This window comes from Orycteropus afer, unplaced genomic scaffold (assembly GCF_000298275.1).
Source record: "Orycteropus afer afer isolate SDZICR_OR568_19922 unplaced genomic scaffold, OryAfe1.0 scaffold00002, whole genome shotgun sequence".
Taxonomy (NCBI): domain Eukaryota; kingdom Metazoa; phylum Chordata; class Mammalia; order Tubulidentata; family Orycteropodidae; genus Orycteropus; species Orycteropus afer.
Genome location: NW_006921589.1, coordinates 3,417,812 through 3,442,034, shown reverse-complemented (window position 1 = coordinate 3,442,034; position 24,223 = coordinate 3,417,812). Strand labels below are relative to the sequence as shown.

General features: G+C 39.6%; 1 protein-coding gene across 1 annotated transcript in view; it reads left to right on the top strand.

Moving 5' to 3' along the window:
• The first annotated feature begins 14,753 nt into the window (after positions 1-14,753).
• Positions 14,754-24,223, top strand: part of LOC103192550 (thymus-specific serine protease-like) — a 52,399-nt gene continuing 42,929 nt past the window's right edge. The window contains exons 1-3 of the mRNA XM_007935548.1: positions 14,754-14,831; positions 19,384-19,467; positions 19,791-19,900. Coding sequence (XP_007933739.1) covers positions 14,754-14,831; positions 19,384-19,467; positions 19,791-19,900 — 272 coding nt within the window. The remainder of the gene's footprint in view (positions 14,832-19,383; positions 19,468-19,790; positions 19,901-24,223) is intronic.

Here is a 24,223-nt window from a genome sequence, read left to right as displayed (position 1 = left end):
TCCTACTTCCGTAGTGATACTGCCTCGGAAACCCAAGGAGGGGTCGCTATGAGTCGGGGCTGACTCGATGGCAAATAACAACAACAACAACAACAACAATTATTACAGATTGTATATGTAACAGTATTCACCTTTGCTTCCTTTAATTCCTGTGCTCCTTCCGATCCTTCCGTTGACTTGATCATTATGTGCTAATCTAACATGTGCTTATATCTGTTCTTGTCATAGCTCTTGTTTCTCTAGGATATAGACCTAGTAGTGGATTGCTGGATCATATGGTATTTCTATCACCTTCTTAAGAAGCACCATAATACAATGTTTTACAGAGTGGTTACACCATTTTACACTCCTTCCAGAAGTTTATGAGGATTCTAGTCCACATCATCAAAGTTATTTTTTCCTATTTTGAAAGTACTGTTAATGCTGGTGTGAGAGGATGTCTCATTGTTGCATGTCTATAATGGCTAATAGTTGCAAGCATTTGTTCCTATGTTTATTGGCCTCCTGATAGTCTCCTTTAGTGAAGTGTCTATTCATTCCTTAGCCCAAGTTTTAATTGGATTGCTTGTCTTTTTTTTATTGTTGAGGTTTTGGAGTTTTAAAGTCTTGCTTCTTAGTCCCATGTCTGGTATATCATTGCCATTTTTTTTTTTTTCCTCCAGTCTATATGTTCTCTATTTATTCTTTAAATAGTCTTTTGAAACACATAAATGTTTGATTTTTAGGAAGACCCACCAGTCTAGTTCTGCTGTTTGTCCGTTTTTAGTTATGTATTTATTCCATTTCTTAGGGCCTCTAAGTTTGCCCCTAATTTTTCTTTAATTGTCTTTATTTTGGGGGTTTTCTATTTAGGTCTTTGATCCATCTAGAGTCACTTTTTGCATAAGGTGTAAGATAAGGAATCTGTTTCATTTTTGTGCAGGTGGATATGCAGTATTTTTTCCTTTTATTTTTCTTTCCTCTGTTTATCCTTCTCCTGTGCCTTTCCTTCCTATCCATCCCTGCCATCTGAGCTATCTCCTTGTGCAAATACTGTCCTTATGGTCTCCCATGGCTGTTTGTGCTGAGGAATGAATCCACCTGGTGTAAATGTTCACCTCATACACCTGTCCATTGTGGGTTCAATTTTAGGCCTGAAGGGTCACTAGGGACCATAGCTGGGGTGGGGGTAGGGGTTCAGCAGTCTCTAGCATATCAGTAAGCCTGGTCTTTTTTTTAAAATATAATTTGGAGCTTTGTTCCACATTTTTCTCCTACTTTATCCAGGATCTCCTATTTTGATCCCTTTCTGAGTGGTTGACAGTGAGAGCCAGCCACCATCTAATTGTTCTGGTCTCAGGGTCATGTTTGCTGAGGTTGACCTAGTCCACTAGTCCCTTGGACTAATTGCTTCCATGTGTCTTTGGTTTTCTTTGATTCAGATGAGAAGAGACCATTTGTTACATCTTAGATGGCTCCTTGCAAGCTTTTAAGACCCCAGTCACTGCTCACAGAAGTAAGACACAGAACAATGTTTTTGGGCAATATGTTATGCCATGTAAGCTTGATGTCCTCTGTGACTGGATACTGAGTTTTGCCAGCACTATTTGTTAAAGAGACTTTTTATTCTCCATTTAGTGGGTATGATTTCAGCCCTCTGTCAAATATCAGTTGTCCATAGGTGGATGGATTTACTTCTGGGTTCTCAATCTGTTCCACTGGTCTATGTGCCTGTCATTGTACCAAAACTATACTATTTTAAGTACTGTGGCTATGTAATATGTTTTAAGATTGAGGAGTGTGAGGCCACCTATTTTTTTTTCTTCTTATTTAGTAGTGTTTAGCTTATCCAAGGTCTCTTTCCTTTCTATATAAAGTTGGTAATTAGCTTTTCTGTCTTTTTAAAGAATGATGATGGAATCTGAATTGGGATTGCATTATACGGGTAGACTGCTTTGAGCATTATTGTCATTTTTACTGTGTTAATTCTTCCCATCCATGAAGATGGTATATTCTTCCATTTGTGTAGTCTTTTTATGTTTCTGATAGTAGCTTTTTTGGTTTTCTTGTATAGGTCTTTTGTATCTCTGATAAGATTTATGTTTAAGTAATTCATCTTTTGGGTGGCTATTCAAAATGGTATGGTTTTCCTGATTTCCTTTTCAGAGTTCTCTTTGTTAATGTATAGGAATGGAACTGATTTTTGTATGTTGATTTTGTACCCTGTCACTTTGATGAAGCCTTCTATTACCAGTAGGTATACAATTTTCTTTCTTTCTTTCTTTTTTTTATGGTTTGATTTTTTTTTTAATTGTGCTTTGGGTAAAAATTTACAGAGCAGAATTGGTTTTACATGAAACAATTTATGTACATTTGGTTTCATGCCCTGATTACCATCCCCAACCTTAGCCCACTCTCCTCTCCTCCCTTCCCTATGACCCCCCCCCCATGCCTTTCTTAACGATGCACTCCTCTGTCCAGCTTTCCCTCCATGGGAATGAATGCTGTACTTCTGGTGCCCCATGGCCAATGCTCCAAACGGTGTATCTCCATAGAGTAGGCGGATGCATCACCCTGAGTGGGGTGTTCTGCATGTAAGTCTTTCTACTGTTGGGCTGAGGGCCAGTCCTTGGGAGTGAGTCCTATCCCAGGCCCTAAGAGTATCCCAGGGCTATAGTCTTGGGGGTCCCATCAGACTCCATCCAACCAGTAATTCTGGTCATTTTTGTGTTTTTGAATTTTGTTCCACATTTTTCCTCTCAACAAGTGTTGTTGTTGCTGTTGTTATGTGCCATCGAGTCAGACCCGACTCATAGCAACCCCTCCTTGGGTTTCTGAGATGGTATCACTTCAGAAGTTGATTGCCCAACCTTCTTTCCAAGGAGTGACTGGTGGGTTTGAACCACCAACCTTCTGGTTAGCAGTCAAGTGCCTTAGGCACCACACTATCATTTTAAAGAATAAATGGAATCATCTTTTACAGGGAATCCCAGGACCTGATTCACTTTTGATGACATATGTACCTCAATGACCAATAACTTCTTGGCTTATCCTATGGTAGATTTGCAGAAACTGTGTGTCAAATGTTTGAAAATATATTATTCCCTGCCAGGATTCAAGTTACAAGAAATACACAGAAGGACTGACTGACCATTCTTGGGAAGGGCAAGGTTCAGGAGAGGGTACAGTGTTGTCTGGTGCCATTTGAAATTTTCACTTGGAGGTTAAGAAATGTGTGAATAGGCCATGAACAATGCATTAGGCATTCCTTGTACTTGATTTATGAAAACTGAATTAAGTGCAGTGAGGAATAATAAAAGAACAAAAAGCTGTGTCCTTGAACAAGAAAAGAGAGTTAAAGAGGGTGCAGAACAACAGAAACACTCAAATGCCCAGGATTTAAAGAAGCAGAATCAAGAAATCCCCCTGGTGCATTTCAAAAGCCTGCTGTTATGCATTAACCACCTGAAACAAGAGCTCCCTCCTTATTCCATCGGAAGTTCTTTTAGAAATTCCCAGTCTTGGCTGCTATGCCATAGAATTCCCTGGTGGAGTTTTGAAAATTATACCAATGTTTGGGCTTCACCTCAGAGGTTTAGCCATTATCAGAATTTGGATCCCCTCTCAAATTCACTGCAAGTCAATTCCGATGCATAGCAACCTGTGTTGGGTTTCCAAGGTTGTAAAATTTCACATTTATGGAAGTAGATTGCCCCATCTTCCTTCCGCAGAGTGGCTGGTGAGTTTGAACTACTGACCTTCTGCTTACCAGCCAAATGCCCACTACACCACCAGAGCTCCTTTGCAATCACCCAAGAGCAGGTATTTATTTTTTACTGTGCTCATTTCCTACTCATTGCGCCTTACGTAGACAAAAGCCAAAACAGATAGAGGAGTCCCACATTTTCAGTGAATTAAGAACCATTGTAGCCAAGGAGTGCATTATAGTGCCTCCTGCTAGCATGTCTTTGTATTTTTTACTTCATATCTGGTGGCTTCATAGCTTGTACTTCAGCCACTCCTGCTAGGGAAAAATGTGAAGGCTATGCTACTCCCAGCTTACAGAAGGAATCATTTCAATGAAAGAAGGGTTCTTAGAGAAGATGAAGTTTAAACCTTAGAGGCTTTTTCTTCTCCTGCTAGACTGTTGGCAGTCTGAGGCTGAAGACTGTGGCCAGTTCATTTTTGTATGAGCACAGCTTGAGATCATGATGCTGTGCACAGATAAGCAACCACGGATGTTCCAGGTGTTATTGAAGGACGATACCTTGAGGAAAAGATTTCTCACATTGAAAAGAAGGTCACATATCTGATTACAGTGTCTTTCATTTCCCCAGTTATGCTTTGCACCAGTTTTTCATAGCCACTTGCAGTCACATCGATTTTGTCTCATGGGGACCCCATGGGTGATAGGCCACAGCTGTGCTCCATGGGGTTTTCAGTGTCTGGTTTTTCAGAAGGATATTGACATATCTTCCGAGGTCCCTATGTGTGGATTCAAACCTCCAATATTTGCATTAGCAGCATTGCATCTTAACTGTTTGCTCCGCTCTAGGGCACCTTAGTTTCTCATAACCCAAACAAGTAAACAAAACAAAACAAAACAAAGTTTCTTATGCTTCTGCTCCAACCTATGGTGACCTCATGTGCAGAGAATAATATGTGCAGGCTCCATATGGTTTCCAAGTCTGTGAACTTTGGAAGGCAAGTCTCCAGGCCTTTCTTCCAACATGCCACTGGGTGGGTATGAGCTGCCAAATTTAAGTTAGCAGTCCAGCACTTACGTGTTTGCACCACCCATGGAGTTTAGATTCTGATAATGAAGAGCAAAGTAACAAATCAAATAGAGTAAACACTGTTAGCATACAAATTGCTTGGAAACACATGCAGGTGTATAGTTGTGTGCAGTAAATGCATGTTACGTGTGTATATACATATAATCCAGACTCTTGAATAGGCAACAGTCTAAATGTGCATTAATATAGAGTACTTTGATAGCCCATTCCTATCAAATGTAAAGTAAAATCATAATTGCAGAGAAAGCCGTTTAGAAGATGACAGGAGAACAATATACTTGGTAAACAACAAAGCTTCTGAATATTTTATCTAGGTAATAGGTAGAAATTTTCTTATGACCATGTCTCAAGGATGTCTGCACTCAGAAAACCCCAAATCTATTTCCCAGATTGCTGTCTTAATTACCTAGAGCTGCTATAACACAAAGACCACAGGTAAGAGCCTTTTAATAAGAGAAATTTATTTTCTCAGTTTTGTAGGATAAAAATCCAAATCAGGATTGCAGTCATATTAATTCATGTATGAGCAGCCTTTGACACTTCTTAGTTCCTTTACCCTCCTAGGCTTGTAAACGACCCTCACTCAGCCTCTGTCTTGTCCCTCTATTAGTCTCTGTATCTATTCTGTTCTTTTTATAGCTCAGAAAGGGTTAGATATACTGATATGATGTTCTTAACATAACCAAAGAATAATCCTATTTCCAAACAGTATCACATCCATAAGTACAAGGGTTAATATTTTAATACTTATTTTGGGGGTCATAATTCAAACCATAACAAGAATTTTTAATCTCTGGAGTTATAATTTCCCATAAACCCACCTCCTCCTCTTTGGTGATTCTCCATGTAGTTACAATGGAGCATGCTTCCTGCAGAGGCTGGAAATGGAGGGTGAACGGAGAGACAAACGCAAGGTGCTCAGAGAGATGGTCTTGGGGAGACCTAGAGAGGGTTACTTCAAGAGCATGTGAGGTCCTTTCCAGCATATTCCGATCATATGACATAGTTCCTGTATCTTGGTGTGGTAATGCTTTGGTATGCCAAGATTACATCTAAGAAAACACCAAATTCTCCTTCTAGGGCATAAAGATCTTATCTAGTAAAATACCGAACAAATTTAAAATTCTTTTGTCAGTTACTAGTGAAAATGTCATTGTTCTTAAGGTAATGGATGGCTTTCTTTATAGTAGGCAATTGTTTTCTCAGACTTGCCTTGAATTTAGCTTCTACCAGAGCATCATCTCTAAGCACCAGCTCTTCTCTGGATTCCCTGAGAGGCAAATGATCTGTCTTATGTTCTGTCTGTCACTGGAGACCACGACTGCAAGTTATTTCCATATTTAAAGTTAGAATTATTTTGACCAGACAGGTTGCTCCTAAACTGCTGAGAAATTAAGGAGCAAATCTTCCAGCTTGCAGTTTCAGAAGTCACAATAAATATATGAAATTAAAAGCAGTTTCTTAAACTCCTGTTGTAATGTCATCCTCTAGATACTCAGAAATATCAATGGTTCTGTATGACATATGTGAGGGCATAAATTGGTATGTTCAGGCTTAATTGTTGTCATAACTCAGATACTTCATACTCAGATATGTAAATGTTCATAATGCATAAATCAGAAAACTAATTACTACACAAAAGCTACACCGAAGAGGCAAACAATGCTATCATTATTATCAAAGAATATAAAATTTCCACATATTCTATAGTTTAGACAAAGTATGATATGCTGGAGAAATGAAGTGGAACACACTTAGCCTCTGACTTCACTGTTTCATATTCCTATGTTCTTGGTTATTGGTTTTCTTCACCAAAGTACAGTCCATACCCTCAAGGAATTGCATGATAAATTGAAGTCATTATATTTGGAAGAGTTTAAGGCAATATCCCCTAGATTCAGTTCCTTTTTTATAGGGGAAGGACAGAGAGATTTGCGTGTGTGTGTGTGTGTGTGTGTGTGTGTGAGTGTGGTGTATATGTGTGTGTGTATCTTTAATTTTTAGGGTGAACACACACAATTACCAAATATTTTCCAGGTGAAGCCCACAAGTGAACTGAAATGCTAAGAGCTTATATTTGAAAGGGGGATATTTGAATTTCAAAGGAGGTAAGTGTCTACTGATGACAAGTCCGTTGAGTCTCTGGCCAAGGTAGACTTCAAGGAAAAGGTAAATAGAGAGAATGTAGTTTAAAATTCAGTAAGATAAGAGAAAGACCTTAGGAGTCAAATAAAGTTAAGAAGGATTTCCGTGTTTGATAAACAACAGTAAATGATCAGCAACTTGTTAGATGATGTTGATGTCAACAAGGAGGTGGAGATGGTGTTAGTGTGTCTGGTAGGGGATTATCCATTGCAAATACCTTTATACCTTTTTCAGCAACATAAATGACTGCAATATATGTGGACCTCACCAGATGGAATACACAGAAATATGATCTACTACATCTGTGGAAAGAGGTAATGGAGAAACTCAATATCTTCAGTTAAAATAAGTACAGGAGCTGACTGTAGAACAGCCAATCAGTTGCTCATATGTACGTGCAAGTTGAAGCTAATGAAAATTAAAATATGTCCAGAGAGCCAAAATACAACTGCAAATATATTTCACCTAATTTATAGATCATGTGAAGAATAGATTTCACCCACTGAACACAAACGACCAAAGACCAGATGAGTTGTGGAATGACATCAAGAATATCATACATTAAGAAAGCAAATCATCATTAAAAAATAGAAAAAGAAGAAAAGACCAAAATGCATGTCAGAAGAGACCCTGAAACTTGCTCTTGAGTAACTAAAGTGAATGGAAAAAAATGCTGAAATAAAAGAACTGAACAGAAGATTTCAAAGGGCAGCTCGAGAAGACAAAGTAAAGTATTATAATGAAATGTGCAAAGACCTGGAATTAGAAAATCAAAAGGGAAAAACTCAGTTGACATTTCATTTCTCAAGCTGAAAGAATTGAAGAGAAAATTTAAGCTTTGAGTTGCAATATTATAGCATTCTGTGGGAAATACATTGAGTGATGCTGGAAACACCAAAACAAAGATGGAAGCAAATACCTAGTCAGTGTATCAAAAATTGGTTGATGTCCAACTATTTCAGGAGGTAGTATAAAATCAAGGACCAGTGGTACTGAAGGAAGAAGTCCAAGGTGCATTGAAGGAATTGGCAAAAACAAGGCTCCCAATAATTGACAGAATACCCTTTGGATATTTCAATAAACGGATGTAGCTTTGGAGGCACTTGTGTTAGTCTGGGTTCTCTAGAGAAGCAAAACCAGTAAAGCTTATATACATATAGAGAAAGAGAAATATATCTTAGGAAAATGGCTCACACACTTATAGAAGTTGGCAAGTTCCAAGTTCTTGGATCAAACATCAAGCTGGAGGTTTTTCCGAACTCATGCAGCTGCAGGGGCTGACGAACTCAAGGGTGGCAGGCAGTATGCTGGCTGTTGACTCCAACAAATGACAAAGCCAAGATTTCCGGGCTGAATGGTGGATTGTTCTCTCATGGACAGTTGTAACAGGATCAACATGATCCCGATCCACAGAAGAATGTCTTTTTTCCCAGGATGTCCATAAATATATTGGAAGCAGGCCACACCCCTATGGAAACTTCCTTTCAACAGACTGGCTACTCAAAACATATACATCTGATCCCATCATGGGAATGGCCCACATCACAATTGCTTAAACCACACAGAATTGTGGTCCAGCCAGGTTGACACACAACTCTTATTATAATAAGAGTTATTATTTATAAGTGCATCTCATAAATGCACTTATTCATTTATACCAAGAAATTTGGAAGATGGCTACCTGGACAATTGACTGGAAGAGAAATATATTTATGCCCTTTCCAATGAAATGTGATATAACATAATCTGGAAATTATCAAACAATACCATTAATATCACATGCAAGTAAAATCTTGCTGAAGATAATTAAAAAATGGTTGCAGCAATATGTTGACAGGGAAATTCCAGAAACACAAGCTGAAATCAGAAGAGAATGTGGGATGAGGGATATTATTTCTGATGTCAGATGGATCTTATCTGAAAGGACAGAATACCAGAAAGAAGTCTACCTTTGTTTTATTGACTATGTGAAGGGATACTGTTCTGTGGATCATAGAAATTATGGATAATATTGAGAAGCATAGGAATTCCAGAGCACTTAATTGTTCTCACGAGGAATCTCTATGTAGAATAAGAGGCTGTCTTTCAAATAGAACAAGGGGATGCCACATGGTTTTAAACCAGGAAGGGTGTGCATCAGGGTTGTATCTTTTCACCACACTTACTCAATCTGTATGCTGAGAGTTATCCGAGAAGATGGACCATATGGAAAAGAACTGGGGATCAGGATTGGAGCAAGAACTTTTAACTACCTGTGATATGAAGATGACACAATCTTGCTTGATGAAATTGAAATGACTTGAAGCACTTACTGATAAAGATCAAAGAATACAGTCTTCTGTATGGATTACACCTCAACACAAAGAAAACAAAAATCCTCATAACTGGACCAATGAGCAGCAGCATAATAAATGGAGAAAAGATTGACCTTATCAAGGATTTCATTTTACTTGGATTCACAGTCAACATCCATGGAAGAAGCAGTCAGGAGACAGATGTAATGCCCTGGACAAATCTGCTGCAAAAGACCACTTTAAGGTGCATGGGAGGTATGTATAACAAAGATGAATCCTTTTGTACATCCAGTACTGCATTGTCAGTGATGGCAAACATTGATCTATGGGTGAATAGATGGATGGACAGGCTGAACGATCAGGTATGTCTATGCAGGGGAGAGTGTGCCCATGATCATGTATAGGGTTGGCAGACAATGTTTCTACAAGTGTATTTGTTCTGTAAGAATTCCCAGGTATATATAGTAGAGCTGACAAGGGACAAGGTTGTAGTCACTTCTTGGCCACAGCCAGCTACCCAGAGGGAGCAAGTAGTTGGACTTGTGAGCTCGGGACCATGTGACAGGGGACATCAAACTCAATTGGCATAAATACTACACAAAACATTGTTCTATATCCTACTTTGGTGAGTAGCTACTGGGATCTGAAAAGCTTGCAAGTGGCCATTGAGGTGCAATGATGGATCTCTCCTTCTCCAGAGCAAATAAGAATGAAGAAAACAAAAAATGCATGGAAACAATTAGCCCAACAGACTGGTACACTGTGTGATCCTCAGCCTATATGACTTTGAGAACGATGAGACCAGAAGAACTAAATGGTACCTGGCTATCACTGCAAATCACTAGGAGGGGGATCTCTGTAGGAGTTCCTGGATAGAGTGGGAGAACAATGTGGAACAAAACTCTAAATCATTAAAAAACAAAACAATAACAACAAAAAAAAAAAATGGGGGGGGGACAGGTTTGCTGATCTGATAGAGTCTGGTGGAACCACTGAGACTATGGCCCCTAGCTTCCTTTCAGGTCTGGAATTGAACCCACTTCTGTGGCTTCCAGCCAAAGGACAGACATATGAGCTGAACATTTACATTAGGTAGATACACTCCTTGGAGAGATCAATCATGGGAGAATAGAAGGGCTGTGTATACACAGGGAGACAGCTCGCAGGGGTAGGACTGCATGGGAGGGAAGGACACAGGGAAAAAGGGGCTATGGGGAGGAAGTGGGAGGAAAACTGTTGCATTTTGGGAGATTACAGTCAATGTCATAAGACAAAGTATATGTGAACAACTGTATGGAAGATGAACTTGCTCTGTAAACTTTCACCCACATCACAAGAATTTTTTTTTTTTTTTTTTTTTTAAAGAAGACCTCTTTAAAGTGTTAAGAAAGAAGTCACTTTGAAGTCCAAGGTGTGATTGACCCAAGCCAAGATATTTTCAATTTCCTCATAAGCATATGAAACCTGGACGATGAACAAAAAGACTGAAGAAAAGTTGATGCCTTTGGATTGTGGTGTTGGCAAAGAATACTGAAAATACCATGGACCATCAGAAGAATGAAGAAATCTGTACTGGCAGAAGTACAGCCAGAATGTTTCTTGGAAGCGAGAACGGCCAGACTTCATCTCACCTACTTTGTTCATGTTGTTAGAAGGAACCATTCCCTATAGAAGGATATCATGCTTGGTAAAGTAGAGGGACAGCAAACAAGGTGAAAATCCTTGGATTGACACAGTGGCCATAATGATGTATTAAATGTATTAAATGTGAGAATGGTGCAGGACCAGGGAGTGTTTCGTTCTGTTGTACTTAGGGTCTCTATGAGTCAGAGCTAACTCCATTGTACCTGTGGTAGTTAATGTGATGTGTCAACTTGCCTGGGCTTGGTTTTGAGTGCCTGGGCAGCTGGACTACATGAATAAAAACACAGCTTCAGGATCAGGTAAGACTCACCATTAACCTGCGATATGCAGGTGACACAACTTTGTTTGCTGAAAGTGAAGACTTAAAACACTTATTGATGAACATCAAAGATTATAGCCTCCACTATAGATTACACCTCAACATAAACAAAACAAAAATGATCACAAATGGACCAATAAGCAGCATCATGATAAGCAGAGAAAAGTTTAAAGTTGTCAAGAATTTCATTTTACTTGATTCCAGCAAGGCAAGAATTCAAACAACATTTTGCACTTAGCAAATCTTTTGTAAAAGACACTTGGAAGTGTTTAAGAACAAAAATGTAACTCTGAAGGTAAGGTTGCCTGACCCAACCCATGTTTTCTTCCATAGCTTCATATGCATGTGAGAGCTGAACAATGAAGACTACAGAAGAATTCCTGCATTTGAATTGTCCTGTTGCCTAAGAAGAGTGTACTTACGATGGAGTGCTAGAAGAACTAATTAATCTGTCTTGGATGAAGTACTGACAGAATGTTCTTTTGTAGCAAGAAAGTCCAGATTCGTCTCTCATACTTTGGTCCTGTTGTCAGAAGTGACCAGACTCTGGAAAAGAATGTCATGCTTTGTAAAGTGCAGGTCAGGGAAAAAGGGTAAGTCTCTCAGTGAAACAGATTGACTAGTGGCTTCAACGATGGACTCAAGCATAGCAATGATTGTGTGAATGATGCAGGGTCAGGCAGTGTTACATTCTATTGTACACAGTGTTACTGTGTGTTCTAAACAACTTAACAGCACCTAACAACAGCAAGATTCTTATTTGAATGTTGTTGTTGTTAGTTGCTGTTGAGTTGACTCCAACTCATGGGACCTTATGTATAAAAAAATTGAAATATTGCTCAGTCATGAGCCATACTCATGATTATTGGCATGTGTGAGACCTTTACTGGGGCCATTGTACATTGTCTTTCAACAGGCTCATCTTCTAGCACATAGGTGATACACTGATGTGATCCATAACGTTTTCATTGGCTTGTTTTCTGACTTAGATCACTAATCCTTTCTTCCTAGTCTTTCTTAGTGTTAAGCTCCACTGAAACTTGTCAATTATGAGTGATCCTGCTAGTATTTGAAATATCAATGGCATGGATTCTGCATCATAGCATCTTTCAAGCTGCTACAGTATGACACACTGACACAAGGGTGATGGTGTATTACAATAAGCACTCTTAGTTCAATTTTGTGGTATTTAACCTTTGCACACTCCCTTTCAATGGTGTTTAATTGTTTAACTATTTAATGGTGTTGAACTTTATGATACCGCTGTGTCATAGAGGACGTCCTTGTGTAGTATCTGCCCAAAACGCACATAACTTCTCATTTGCTTTATTTTTCCCCCTATTTTTCTGTTTTATTTTGTTAGAAGAACTTACAAGCATTGAAATTAAGAACTCAATGACATTCTTATCCTTATAGGGGAAAATAAAAATCAATAAATCTGGAATATAGGATAGATATCACAGAGAAAGTAAGGAGTTTCTGGTGGAGCTATCCACTTATTTGATAGACCAGCTTTATTATGATATCTTTGGGGAAAATAGCCAAACCCTGGAGTCGTTAATTTTTAAAAAATTCATTTACAAGCAAAACTTTCACATGTTCTTCTGGTAAGTCATCAGAATTAAATTTCTACCTGCTTCTTTCTCTTGATTGAGAGATCTAAGTATTGGAAATAGCACTACTTCTGTGTAAAAGATTCACACCAAAACTTAGCTGGCACTTCACAAGGCTCATCTGAAGACATCACTTCCCACAACTGAAAATCAAACAAATGCACAAACATATGAACATAGAGCTTCTGATGAGTTCTAGCCATAGATAGATCTTTCGGTTTCCAGTCACCACTTTAACTGTTTTGCCACCTGGACTCCTTGAGGAAGCAACCAGGACCAGAGAATTGTCACAGAATAGCAACATTAGACACCCACTCCTCACTTGTCCACATGATTAGTTTCCAAATAAAAGAATATTGTGGAAAACTGGGCATAAGCAAAGATGGAGGATGACTACATCATATTACAAAAGGAAGATGACTACATAATTACATAACTAATTACACCATTATATAACTTCCAGACTACTGAAAATCATGGCCTAGAAAATTGACACATAACTGTAACCATCACTAGAAGCATTGTTTTTGCTTCACATTTCAGTATCAGTTACTACCTGATGTGTCAAGAATGCGCAAAACAGTTGAATAGTTGATTTCTTACAAGATTGTACATGCAAAACATGGAATAATGAGATAGTTTATAAGTGAAGAGAGGGTATAATAGTGGACACAGAACATATAAGGCACAGATAGAATGTTCCTTGGCAGCTACAGAAGATGAGAAGATGTCATTACACTTTCTTTGGACACATCATCAGGAAAAAACAATAGTTAGAAAATGACATCTTGTTTAGTAGTGTCAGCCAAGTTAAGGAAGTCTGCCATGAGCTGGAATGACATGTGGCTAAAACAATGGACTCAAATATCCCAAACATTACAAGAATGGTTTAGGATCCAGCAATGTTTTGTTCTATTACATGCGAGGTTCCCATGAGTTGGACCTTCAAAAACAAGCAGTCTGGCATCAAAATCAGTGGTGTTAATTACACTTTGGGGTCCAGGCATGGAAAAATGCCATTGAGCACTCACGACACCCGTCCTTCTTTTTCCCACCTCCTCTCACCATTTTAAACCCTTCTTTTCCACACTGATAGACATGTGTTGACTTAAAGCACTCCCAGACTATTCATCCTATGCCTTTCTCTCCTCTCTCTTTTAATTCTGATTTTGCATTCTTATTTTTGCTCCAAGATATGTTGAAACTAAACAGTGATGGTGCATCCTTCTCTCTCCAGGAGGCCAGTAGGTTTGGTCATCTGTTCATGGTGGTAGTGACACTGAATGGGGTGGTGATGAAGATTAGGATAAGATAGAAATAGCAGCAGCAGTTCCATAATGAGAGAATTACAGGGAACAGGGGTCTTAATCCATGACTAGATCTTTAAATGCTTGGGTTTCTGCAGAGACATCATACTAGTTGGAAATCTGGGCATTTATTTTGTCATGTGTGAAGTCTTGGAGTCTTTCTAGAGGACCCACTAGAGTGAGGAATCAGTGACAAGGAAATTATTCAATACAGCATGAGTTTCACGGCATCTCTCACTCTGACCCTTGGCTCCTAAATTAGTTATTTCCTTAAGGCCATGATCCCAGGATTTCTATCTTAACAGGTGCAATGGAAAGCAACTAACAGGTATCCTTATCCCTCCCCATTTGACCTTTTCTACTTAAACATCCCCATAGTGTAAGTAGGTGGGGTAGATGGTTATATACACGTTTCTAGGGAGAGATACCATAATGCAGCCCCAGGGTCCAAGATCTAATATTGATGCTTTTCATTTTTGCTGCAAGGTGGGCAGTAATTGCAGTACAAATAGCCCCACCAGGAAACTACTTCTCATGAGAGGACCATGGCCAGAGCAATTGGGTGGCTTCTACGGACACTACTTCTACTGCTTTTCTGTTCCTGTGCCCAGAGTTTCCTCCAGAGATGGACTCAGGGTGACACAGTGAATACAACAATGGATCCTACTGATCACTGGTTCGAGCAAAAGCTTGACCATTTTAACAGAAATCGTTCATCATCATCATGGCAGCAGGTAAAAAATAATGATCATGGCAGGTGATGACAGCTAGGGATAGCATGAGCTTAAGGCCTTGAGAGGTGCCACAGAAGTCCAGGAGGTACAGAATAGATGGGGCATGTTTTCAGTTCATGGGTGGTGCTGATGTGTAAGCACTGAAATACAAATAGGAGGTTTGGTGGTTTAAACCCAGATAAGGCACCTCAGAAGAAAAGCCTGGTGACGTACTTCTTCAAGATCACTGCCTTGAGAACCCCATGGAGCACAGTCCTGTCTGACACTCATGGTCTCACTGTGAGCCAGAACCGACTTGATGGTGAAGAGTTTTGTTTGTTTGTTTGGAGACATTGCATGGTGCTGACATGCCATCCTTTGCCGAACCATTTAGGTCTGGAGGACCATTTTCAGATATTTTTTGTTTGATTTGTTTTCATAATTCCATAATTTGTCAGTAAATTGTTTGGTGAAACTAGTTGATTGATCAAACTCAGGTTTTTTGTTTTGTGAGAGAAGGGGAGCAAGACTACTTCGCAGATTTTAGCAGCTTGTTTTATAAATTTTATAGGAAATGTCTGACTTGTCTTTTTTTCAATTTATTATGGTATAAGCTGTTGATGTCTAATGGCTTGTTGTTGTTGTTGTTGTTATGTGCCATTGAGTCAGGCCCGACTCATAGCGACCCCTCCTTGGGTGTCCGAGGCAGTATCACTGCAGAAGTAGATTGCCCCATCTTCCTTCCAAGGAGTGGCTGGATAGGTCTATTAATTCAATTGGGGGGGCATTGCAAAATAAAGATATTAATTTTATCATTCTTCATTTATTAGCTAGAATGTATGTATAAACCAGAAGCTCACCATCTTTTATTTGCTTACATGTTGACACAATTTGTATTGAAAAGACACTGTAAATTCTTGACTCATTCCCTTTATTCATCATATTTTAAAAGGATATGAATGACAATAGAATTCAAATATTACACAATCACTCATTTTCTTTACCTCATATTACACAGACATCTCAGAATAATACCAATACTGCCACCAATAATATAATTAGTGAAAGATTTATAAAAGGTTACTTTACTATGTATTTGTCCACAAAGTTGATTCTACTGAAGATGTACAGTCAAATTATTGGCTTTTCAGTCACTCAGAATAGTTTGTGTCTTACTGACTACACAACCTATCAGATATCATTTTGCTTATTTGTTTCATTTCATTATTTTGAAAATATTTTGTAACAGTTAATGTTGTCTTATACTTATTTTAAATAGTTATATGATTCCAAGTCACATCAACAAAACAAGGTATTTCAATAAACTCAATTTTCACTGATTAAATACATTGTTTGAGTCTTAGGACTATTTATGACTTTAAAAAGATGAAACACTCCATCTCTTTGCACTCCATAGGTCCACTTTTCTCCTTTACTTTACTACTTTTTAGTGATATTTTAGCCCTATGTTTCATTTTTGTTTATAGTCTATTTAATTTGTTGTTGTTGTGGTTGAGAATACACACAGCAAACCATACACCAATTAGTTTCTAGATGTACAATTCAGTGACATTGGTTCCATTCTTTGAGTTTTGCAACTATTCTCACCATCTTTTTCTGAGTCATTCCTCCTCCATTAACATAAACCCACTGCACCTATCTAATCTTTTCAGTTCCTCTCTAAACTTTTGAGTTGGTATTTTCAATTTTATCTCATATAACGTTGCTTGGTGCCCTCAAATTGTCTTTAACTCCTAGCGACCCTGTGTACAACAGAAAGAAACACTGTCTGTTCCTGCACTATCCTCACAATCCTTGCTATGCTTGAGCCCAAACTTGCAGCTTCTGTGTCAATCCATGTCATTGAAGATCTTCCCCCTCTTCATGATCCTCTACTTTACCAAGCATAATATCCTTCTCCAGGAAACTGTTCCTTCTAACAGCCTGTCCTAAGTAGATGAGAGTAAGTCTGGCCATTCTCACTTCCAGGGCCATTCCGCACTTCTTCCAGGACAGATTTGTTGGTTCTGGCAGTCCATCGTCCGTTCATCACCTACAGACTGACCTTAAAAGAGCATGATATTCGAGGCACACATACTCTACTAGTTAAACCAAACTATTATTTGGCTTTATGATGATTTTAGGGACTATTTGGTTTTAAGTTTTAAAGATTATCTCGGAGCACAGTTTCAGGGGTTCATCCACCATCCCTGACTCCAGGATATTAGGTTCTAGAAGAAATTTAAACTTGTTTTTGTATTTTCCCATTTGATTAGCATATGTTTCTTCTTTTCATGTATTTTAACCTTTCATTCTGCTCAGCCATCATAAGCTCAAAGTTATTTTTGGCTTCTTCATATATAAATAGTTTTATTTTCGTAGTATTTTGTCACACTACCTTCTCAAAGAAAGTTTTATAAGAATCATATTTTTTGAATTTAATACTTGTGTTGTGTCTGAATATCCGGGTATATAAATTCTTGCTTCTCAGTTTTCTTCTCCGAGTTCATATGTATGTATTGTTAATTTCTTATCTAGTATTGCATGTTCTTATGTAGTAGGTTTAGTCTAGCAAAATACATACCTTCTTATTTGTGACTTTTTGCCCTAATATCTGAAGATCCTATCTTTTTCTTTGAAGTAAATAACATTTCCCGGGGCACAACTTAGTGCTGATGAATGGATATTAGTTTTTCTTGAGACACAGTCTATTTTTTCTTTAACATTTTTTGAATGATACATCTTTCCTATTCATTTTTTCTTTCAATTCACCAATTACACATAGGATCCATTGTCAATTTCACACATTTTAAATTTTCTCTCTAATTCAATTTAAACATTGTTCTGGTTCCCTAGTGCTGCTCCGACAGGAATATACCACAAATGGAATGGCCTTAACAACAGGAGTTTATTCTTACAGTTTGGAGGCTTTAAGTCCAAGTTCAAAGTGCCAGGCTCTAGGGGCTGGGTAAAAGCCCCTCAACCTTGGGGTCCAGCTCTGCCTCCTGCTCCCAGCCCACTGGAGCTAAAGACGTTTCTTCACTCAGACAGCTGCTGGCTGCTGGGGCTGAGAAGCCCCAAGGTTGACACGTAAAAAGGCACAGTCCTGATGTTACCAAACCACACAGCAGGCCGTTAACTTATGTTCATTGTAAGTCCCAAGGTCAGCAGAGCATAGCAGGCTGCTGAGCAATGACACGGCTACATGCAGGGTCCAAGTGTGCCATAAGCTAGAGACCACTCCCAAAGCTACTGCTTATATACGGGAAGCAGACCACGTACCCAAAGCAGCTACTCAGCTGCTTGTGGTAGATCCCACCATGGAGCTGATGGCCAGTCCCATTATGGGGAATAATTACCACCAGCTGCCCAGCCACTCAACCAGGCCCAGCCAGCTTGACACAAAAACATAACTACCACAAACATTTTTTTATTTATTTCTGATAATTCTTCTATGTCTTGCCCTCTAAATTCTTCATTAATGTAAATAACTTTTCTTTCTACTTAATCTTCTTAGCTCAGTCACTTTAGGTTTCATCTTTTTACGTTATTTGTTCATTTTGGGTTCTGGTCTCCTGTTTATGAAGGTGAGTTTTCACTGTGCTTTTGCATCCTTAGAAGAATGCTTTGTCACAGTTAGGAAATGCCCCGTAGTACTGCTTTTCTAGCTTGATCACATGCTCTCTTGGTTAGTTACTGTTTAACATGCAGTCTGATACACAGCATGTAGAAATGAAAAAATAGCACAACCTCTTTAGAGGGGAGTTTACCAATCTTTAGTAAAATCACATCTGCTCTCAAGACTCTGTCTCAAGGATACCCTAGTAGAAATATGAAAAGATCTATGCACAAACTATTCATTGCAGCAAAATTTAGAATATTAAGATTATTCAGAGCTTGCTCACTAGAATACTAGGTTAATTTTTATGGTATCACCACACTATAAAATACTATGTAATTTTGAATAGGAGTGAGGAATATTTCAGCATTTTATGTACTGCTTTGTAAATATTAGATATGATATTATGTGTTAATGGCACCTTAATAAAAGCTGACATTATAGTGTGTGTGTGTGTGTATATATATATATATATATATATACACACACACACATATATATACACATATACACCAAATATTTTCTCCCAAGGAACAGCTGATGGGTTTGAACCACTGACTTTACTGTTATCAGCCAAGCAATCACTGCATGAAAGGGCTCTTCTAAATATCAGTATAGTTTTTCTACCATGTTTATGTTACTATATAATATTGTAATGAAGCAAATAAATAATTATGTTAATGTTGTTAGGAACCCAAATGTTAAGAGCAAAAGGAAGTATCTCCAACTGTAAGAATCCCACATTCTAAATTTGAAGCCCAAAGATAAGCATGGAATGTAAAAACATAGTAGTGATGGTTGCATAGGCTGAGTGTGATTTTACCACTAAATTGTATGTACTCTTGAAAATGGTTGAAATGATCACATTGATGTTGTGCCTATTTTCCCCCAAAAAGTGAAAAATAAAATTGTCCAATGAGTGGGCACAATAGCTTGTGCAATTCTCTGATTTAGGTGGCATCTCAGGATTATAACCCTGACAAACCAAATCATGCTATCACCCAGTTATCAGAAACCACAAACAGATCACAAGGCCTGGTGAGTTAGGGTCTTGAAGAATATTTTTACTTTCGCAGAGATATTTCATTAATGATGCCTTCTACGAACCTGGAGGCCCAGTGTTTCTGATGATTTCAGGAAACTCTCCTGCCAGTAGGAAATGGATATCAAGCAATTTCACCTGGATGACATATGCTCAGCGGCTGGGTGCCCTCTGTCTGCTTCTGGAACACAGATTTTATGGAAAGAGCCAACCAACAGGGTAATTTTAAAGATCCTTTTCAGTGTGGTTGATTGCTTATGGTATTCTGTCATTCTTTTTAGTTTAGGCCTTTTAAACTCTAAATATGTTCCTCTTTCAGGAAGTTGAATATTTGAAAATTCAGATAAGAAAGAAAAACTGTAGGTGGAGTTTGGGGGTAGGAGCAATGTTCTTGATAAATATTCATATGAAATTTCCTTTGAATAAAAGGTATTCCTCATGTACTGTAATTCCATGTTGAAACTTTTTTATTTTCCTGAACACGTTTGCAAAAAAAGTGTGGAGGAGGTGTCCTTTGACCTCCAACTTCACAAGGGCTGCAAAGATCAACAGCCCAAGGCTGATTCCTATGAGGCAGAGTTCAGACATGGTGCCACCACCAACCTTCTTACCAGTTCGGACACCAAGCATCCCTCTCAAGGCGCTCTCTACTTCCCTGCTGAGTTTGTTAATTTCTTGCAATGTCCACACAGAACTCACAGACAATACTCATGATTATGGGGTTTATTAAGGAAGTAACATGTTACAATTCAGATTCAGCAATGCTTAGGATACAATTCTTCCATCAGGCCAGACTCCCCATGGCCCTGCCTGCAAGTAAGCTTCTCTTTTGCCCTCAACCATTTGGCCAGGCCTCTGCCCTGCTCAGGCCTGCATTATAAAGCTTTTTTAGTTTTGCCAGTGGGGGCACAATTTGGTACCCACCAGCAAGGCTCCTGCATGAAGGCGCTCACATTGCTTGTTCCACGAGCCAGGAAGCCCTCCACTCTTTCTCCAGCCAGTCTCTTTGTTCTACTGCATCTGCTGCCACTGTCTCTGTGACATCTCTTTGTCTTGTCTCTCCCAGGCTCACGGTGAATTCAGGTCACAGGATACGCTCCACTGCCTGTTCTTTTCTCCTGATGGCAGTCAGACCCCGATTCTGCCTCTGGCTGGGTTAGTTTAAGCTCAGCAGAAGGGCAAAACTGACCAATCTTCACATTATTTGCATGGCCCATGTACCTTATTTACGCTGCAAATCAAGCAATCCAAAGCACTTGGTGGGCCCCAAGCACCTCACATTTGCAGTTTCACCCAGTCATCTGATATGCATCACAAAGACTATGGCTACAAGACCCGTATTATGTAATTCATTGCACCACGATGCTTAAGCAAAATGGTATATTGATTAATTTTTTGGGTTTACTCTAATTGAATTTGATACCAGGATAATTACTTTCCCTATAGAAGAAGGGTGACTATGTTGTTAAAACAACTCACCAAAGGTAAATAGATATTATATTAAATTTCACCCTGCAATGGCAGAGCAAGGAGCAGCAATATGATACCTATTTTTCCCTCAAAAGTGTATTCTTGCCACTTCTATTTCTTTATTTTTCCACCCAACAGAAAGATACATTTGTAGACTAATTACTTAAAATTATAAACTGTTCATCTTACGAAGTCAAACAAATAGAATGAAGTTTAAAAGTGTTTTAGTTACCTAGTACCGCTCTGACAAGAATATACCACAAATGGGATGCTTGAACAAACAGGAGTTTACTCTCTTACAGTTTGGAGGCTTTACGTCCAAGTTCAAAGTGCAGGCTCTAGGGGCTGGGTCAAAGCCCCTCAACTTCAGGCTTCAGCTCTGCCTCCTGCTTCCGGCCCACCGAAGCTAGAGGCTTTTCTTCACTCAGACAGTTGCTGGCTGCCGAGACTGATAAGCCCAAGGTTGGCAAACAAAAAGACACAGTCCCAAATGTTACCAAATCACATGGCAGGCCATTAATTCAAGTCCATTGGAAGTCCCAAGTTCAGCAGAGCATGGCAGGTTGCTGAACAATGACATAGCTACATGCAGGGTTTAAGCATGCCATAAGCTAGAGACCATTCCCAAAGCTGTTTCTTATATACGGGAAGCAGAACACATACCCAAAGCAGCTACTCAACTGCTCCAATAGATTCCACCATGGAGTTAATTACCAATCTCACCATGGGGAATAACTACCACCAGCTGCCCAGCCACTCAACCAGGCCCAGCCAAGTTGACACACAAATTTAACTACCACAATTCTACCCCTCATCAACTTTGCACCTCTACAGATCTTCAATGAGTGGCTCTAACCCCCTAGTCCCTGAGTGGCAATCTCACCCCCTTGGCCTGGCAGGCCCCCTTCCTCTCCCTCTTACGCATGGCCGCCCTGCCCCCTCAGTCTTGGGCAGTGGCTGTAACTCCATCCCACTAGCTCACATGAACGAGCAGCCCTGCACTCCAGAACCAAGTTGGTGAAGGTCTGGCTCTTTGAAACCTAGGGGGCTGTGGTGTTTCTACCCCTAAAGGTAATGGTCCTACTCCTGACGCTGAGGCAGCTCTGCTTCCCATTTCCTTGGTCTCTCCACTTCTGCTGATTAATGCTGAAACCCACTCCACCAGAAATCTTCCTGCCTCAAAAGCACTCAGCTTTCTTGCTTCGTGGGCTAGCCAACCTGCTACTCCATTTCATGCCAGTCTCTTCTACTAATTAATGCCCAAAGGCAACCCACTCCATCAGGAAGCTGCCTACCCAATGGCACCTGGCTTTCTCCTCTGTGGGTTGGTAAGCCGGTTGCTATTTAATGCTGGTCTCTGGGCTCTGTTAACTGCCATCTCTCATTCTGGTCTCTCATGCTGGTCTCTCTGCAAATATCTCTCTGCCAATCTCTTGGTTCTGCTGGTGCCGTCTTTCATGTCGCATGCTGGGGTCTCTCTGCTGGTGTCTCAGGTCAAGGATACACTCTGTTTCTGTTTCCACATTTTAGGTATCTGTCAGAGCAGCACCCCACTCCCGGTCCATATTCTGTTTTGGTTACCTAGTACTGCACTGACAAGAATATACCACAAATGGGATGGCTTGAACAAACAGAAGTTTATTCATTTACAGTTTAGGAGGCTAGAAGTCCGAGTTTGAAGTGCCAGGCTCTAGGGGCTGTGTGAAAGCCCCTCAACCTCGGGCTTCAGCTCTACCTCCTACTCCCAGCCCACTGGAGCTGAGGCTTTTCTTCACTCAGACAGCTGCTGGCTGCTGAGACAGACAAGCCCAAGGTCAACAACAACAACAACAAAAATGGCACGGTCCTGATGTTACCAAACTACATGGCAGGCCATTAATTCAAGTCCATTGGAAGTCCCAAGGTCAGCAGAGCATGGCAGGCTGCTGAACAACGACACAGCTACATGCAGGGTTCAACATGCCATAAGATAGAGACCATTCCCAAAGCTGTTTCTTACATACGGGAAGCAGAACACATACCCAAAGCAGCTACTCAGCTGCTCTAATAGATTCCATCATGGAGTTAATTACCAATCTCACCATGGGGAATAACTACTACCACCAGCTGCCCAGCCACTCAACCAGGGCCAGCCAAACTTAATCACCATAAAAAGTGTCTCTGAACTTTGAGAAAAATCTAATTTTATGCAAATCTTTTATTCTCCTTAAAACAAGTATTCATTTTTAAAAACCTGAGAATGTGAACAGCATCAGGGAAGTGATATATTATGATGTGAGTCATAATTCTTTTTTTAATTTTTCAAAAGTTTTTGTAGCTCTTATTTTCCTTACATACTTTATTGTAGTATTTTGGTTTATCTTTTTCAGTATGAGACTTTTATTTATTTGTTTATTTATTAACTTTTTATTTTGATATGGTGAAGACTTGCAGAGCATATCAGCTTTCCTTTCAACAATTCATACACATTTTGTTTCATGCCATTGATTGCAATCCCCACAATATTACAACACTCATCCTACTTCATCTCTGTTTCCCATTTCCATTAGTCCTTCTTTCCTGTCTTTTCCTGCTGTTTGAATTTTGTCCCTGGGGAAAGGTTGCCCTTTTAATGTCCTGTGGTTGATTGTCCTCAGCAATGCATAACTCCCAGTACTTACTGGTCTGATTATAAAACTATCTGTGGCTTGGTACAAAGCTGATCCTCACTCAAGGGATGAGAGTAGTGGCAGGCTTGAAGGACGACCGTAGTCTCAGGGGTTCCCCTTCTCTGTATCCAACCAGAGAGCTTCGTCCTTTTTTATGATTTTGAGTTTTGCTCCACATTTTTCTTCCACTTTACCAGGACCTTCTAATGTGATCCATTTCACATTGGAGTGAAAGGCAGAGCTTTCAGTAGTGGTAGCCAGTCACCATCTTGTTATTCTGGTCTCAGGGTCTAGGAGGCAGAGGTTTCCATGGCCCATTAGTCTTTGAACTAATTGTTTGCATGTGTCTTTGATCTGTTATACTTCTCTTTGCTCAAAACAGAGAGAGACCAATAGCTACACCTTAGGTGGCAGCTCCCAAGCTTTTAAGACCCCACTTGCTACTCTCCAAAATGCGATGTAGAACATTTTCTTTAAGGACTATGTTTTGCCAATTGACCATGATGCTCCCTGGGCCTATGGCCCTGAGACCCAGGCTCAGCAACTCAGTCTCTCAAGGTGTTTGGATATGGTTAAGTTTTCATAACTTTGCCCCTGTATGTCCCACTGTCATGTATATATTTGCTATATATAT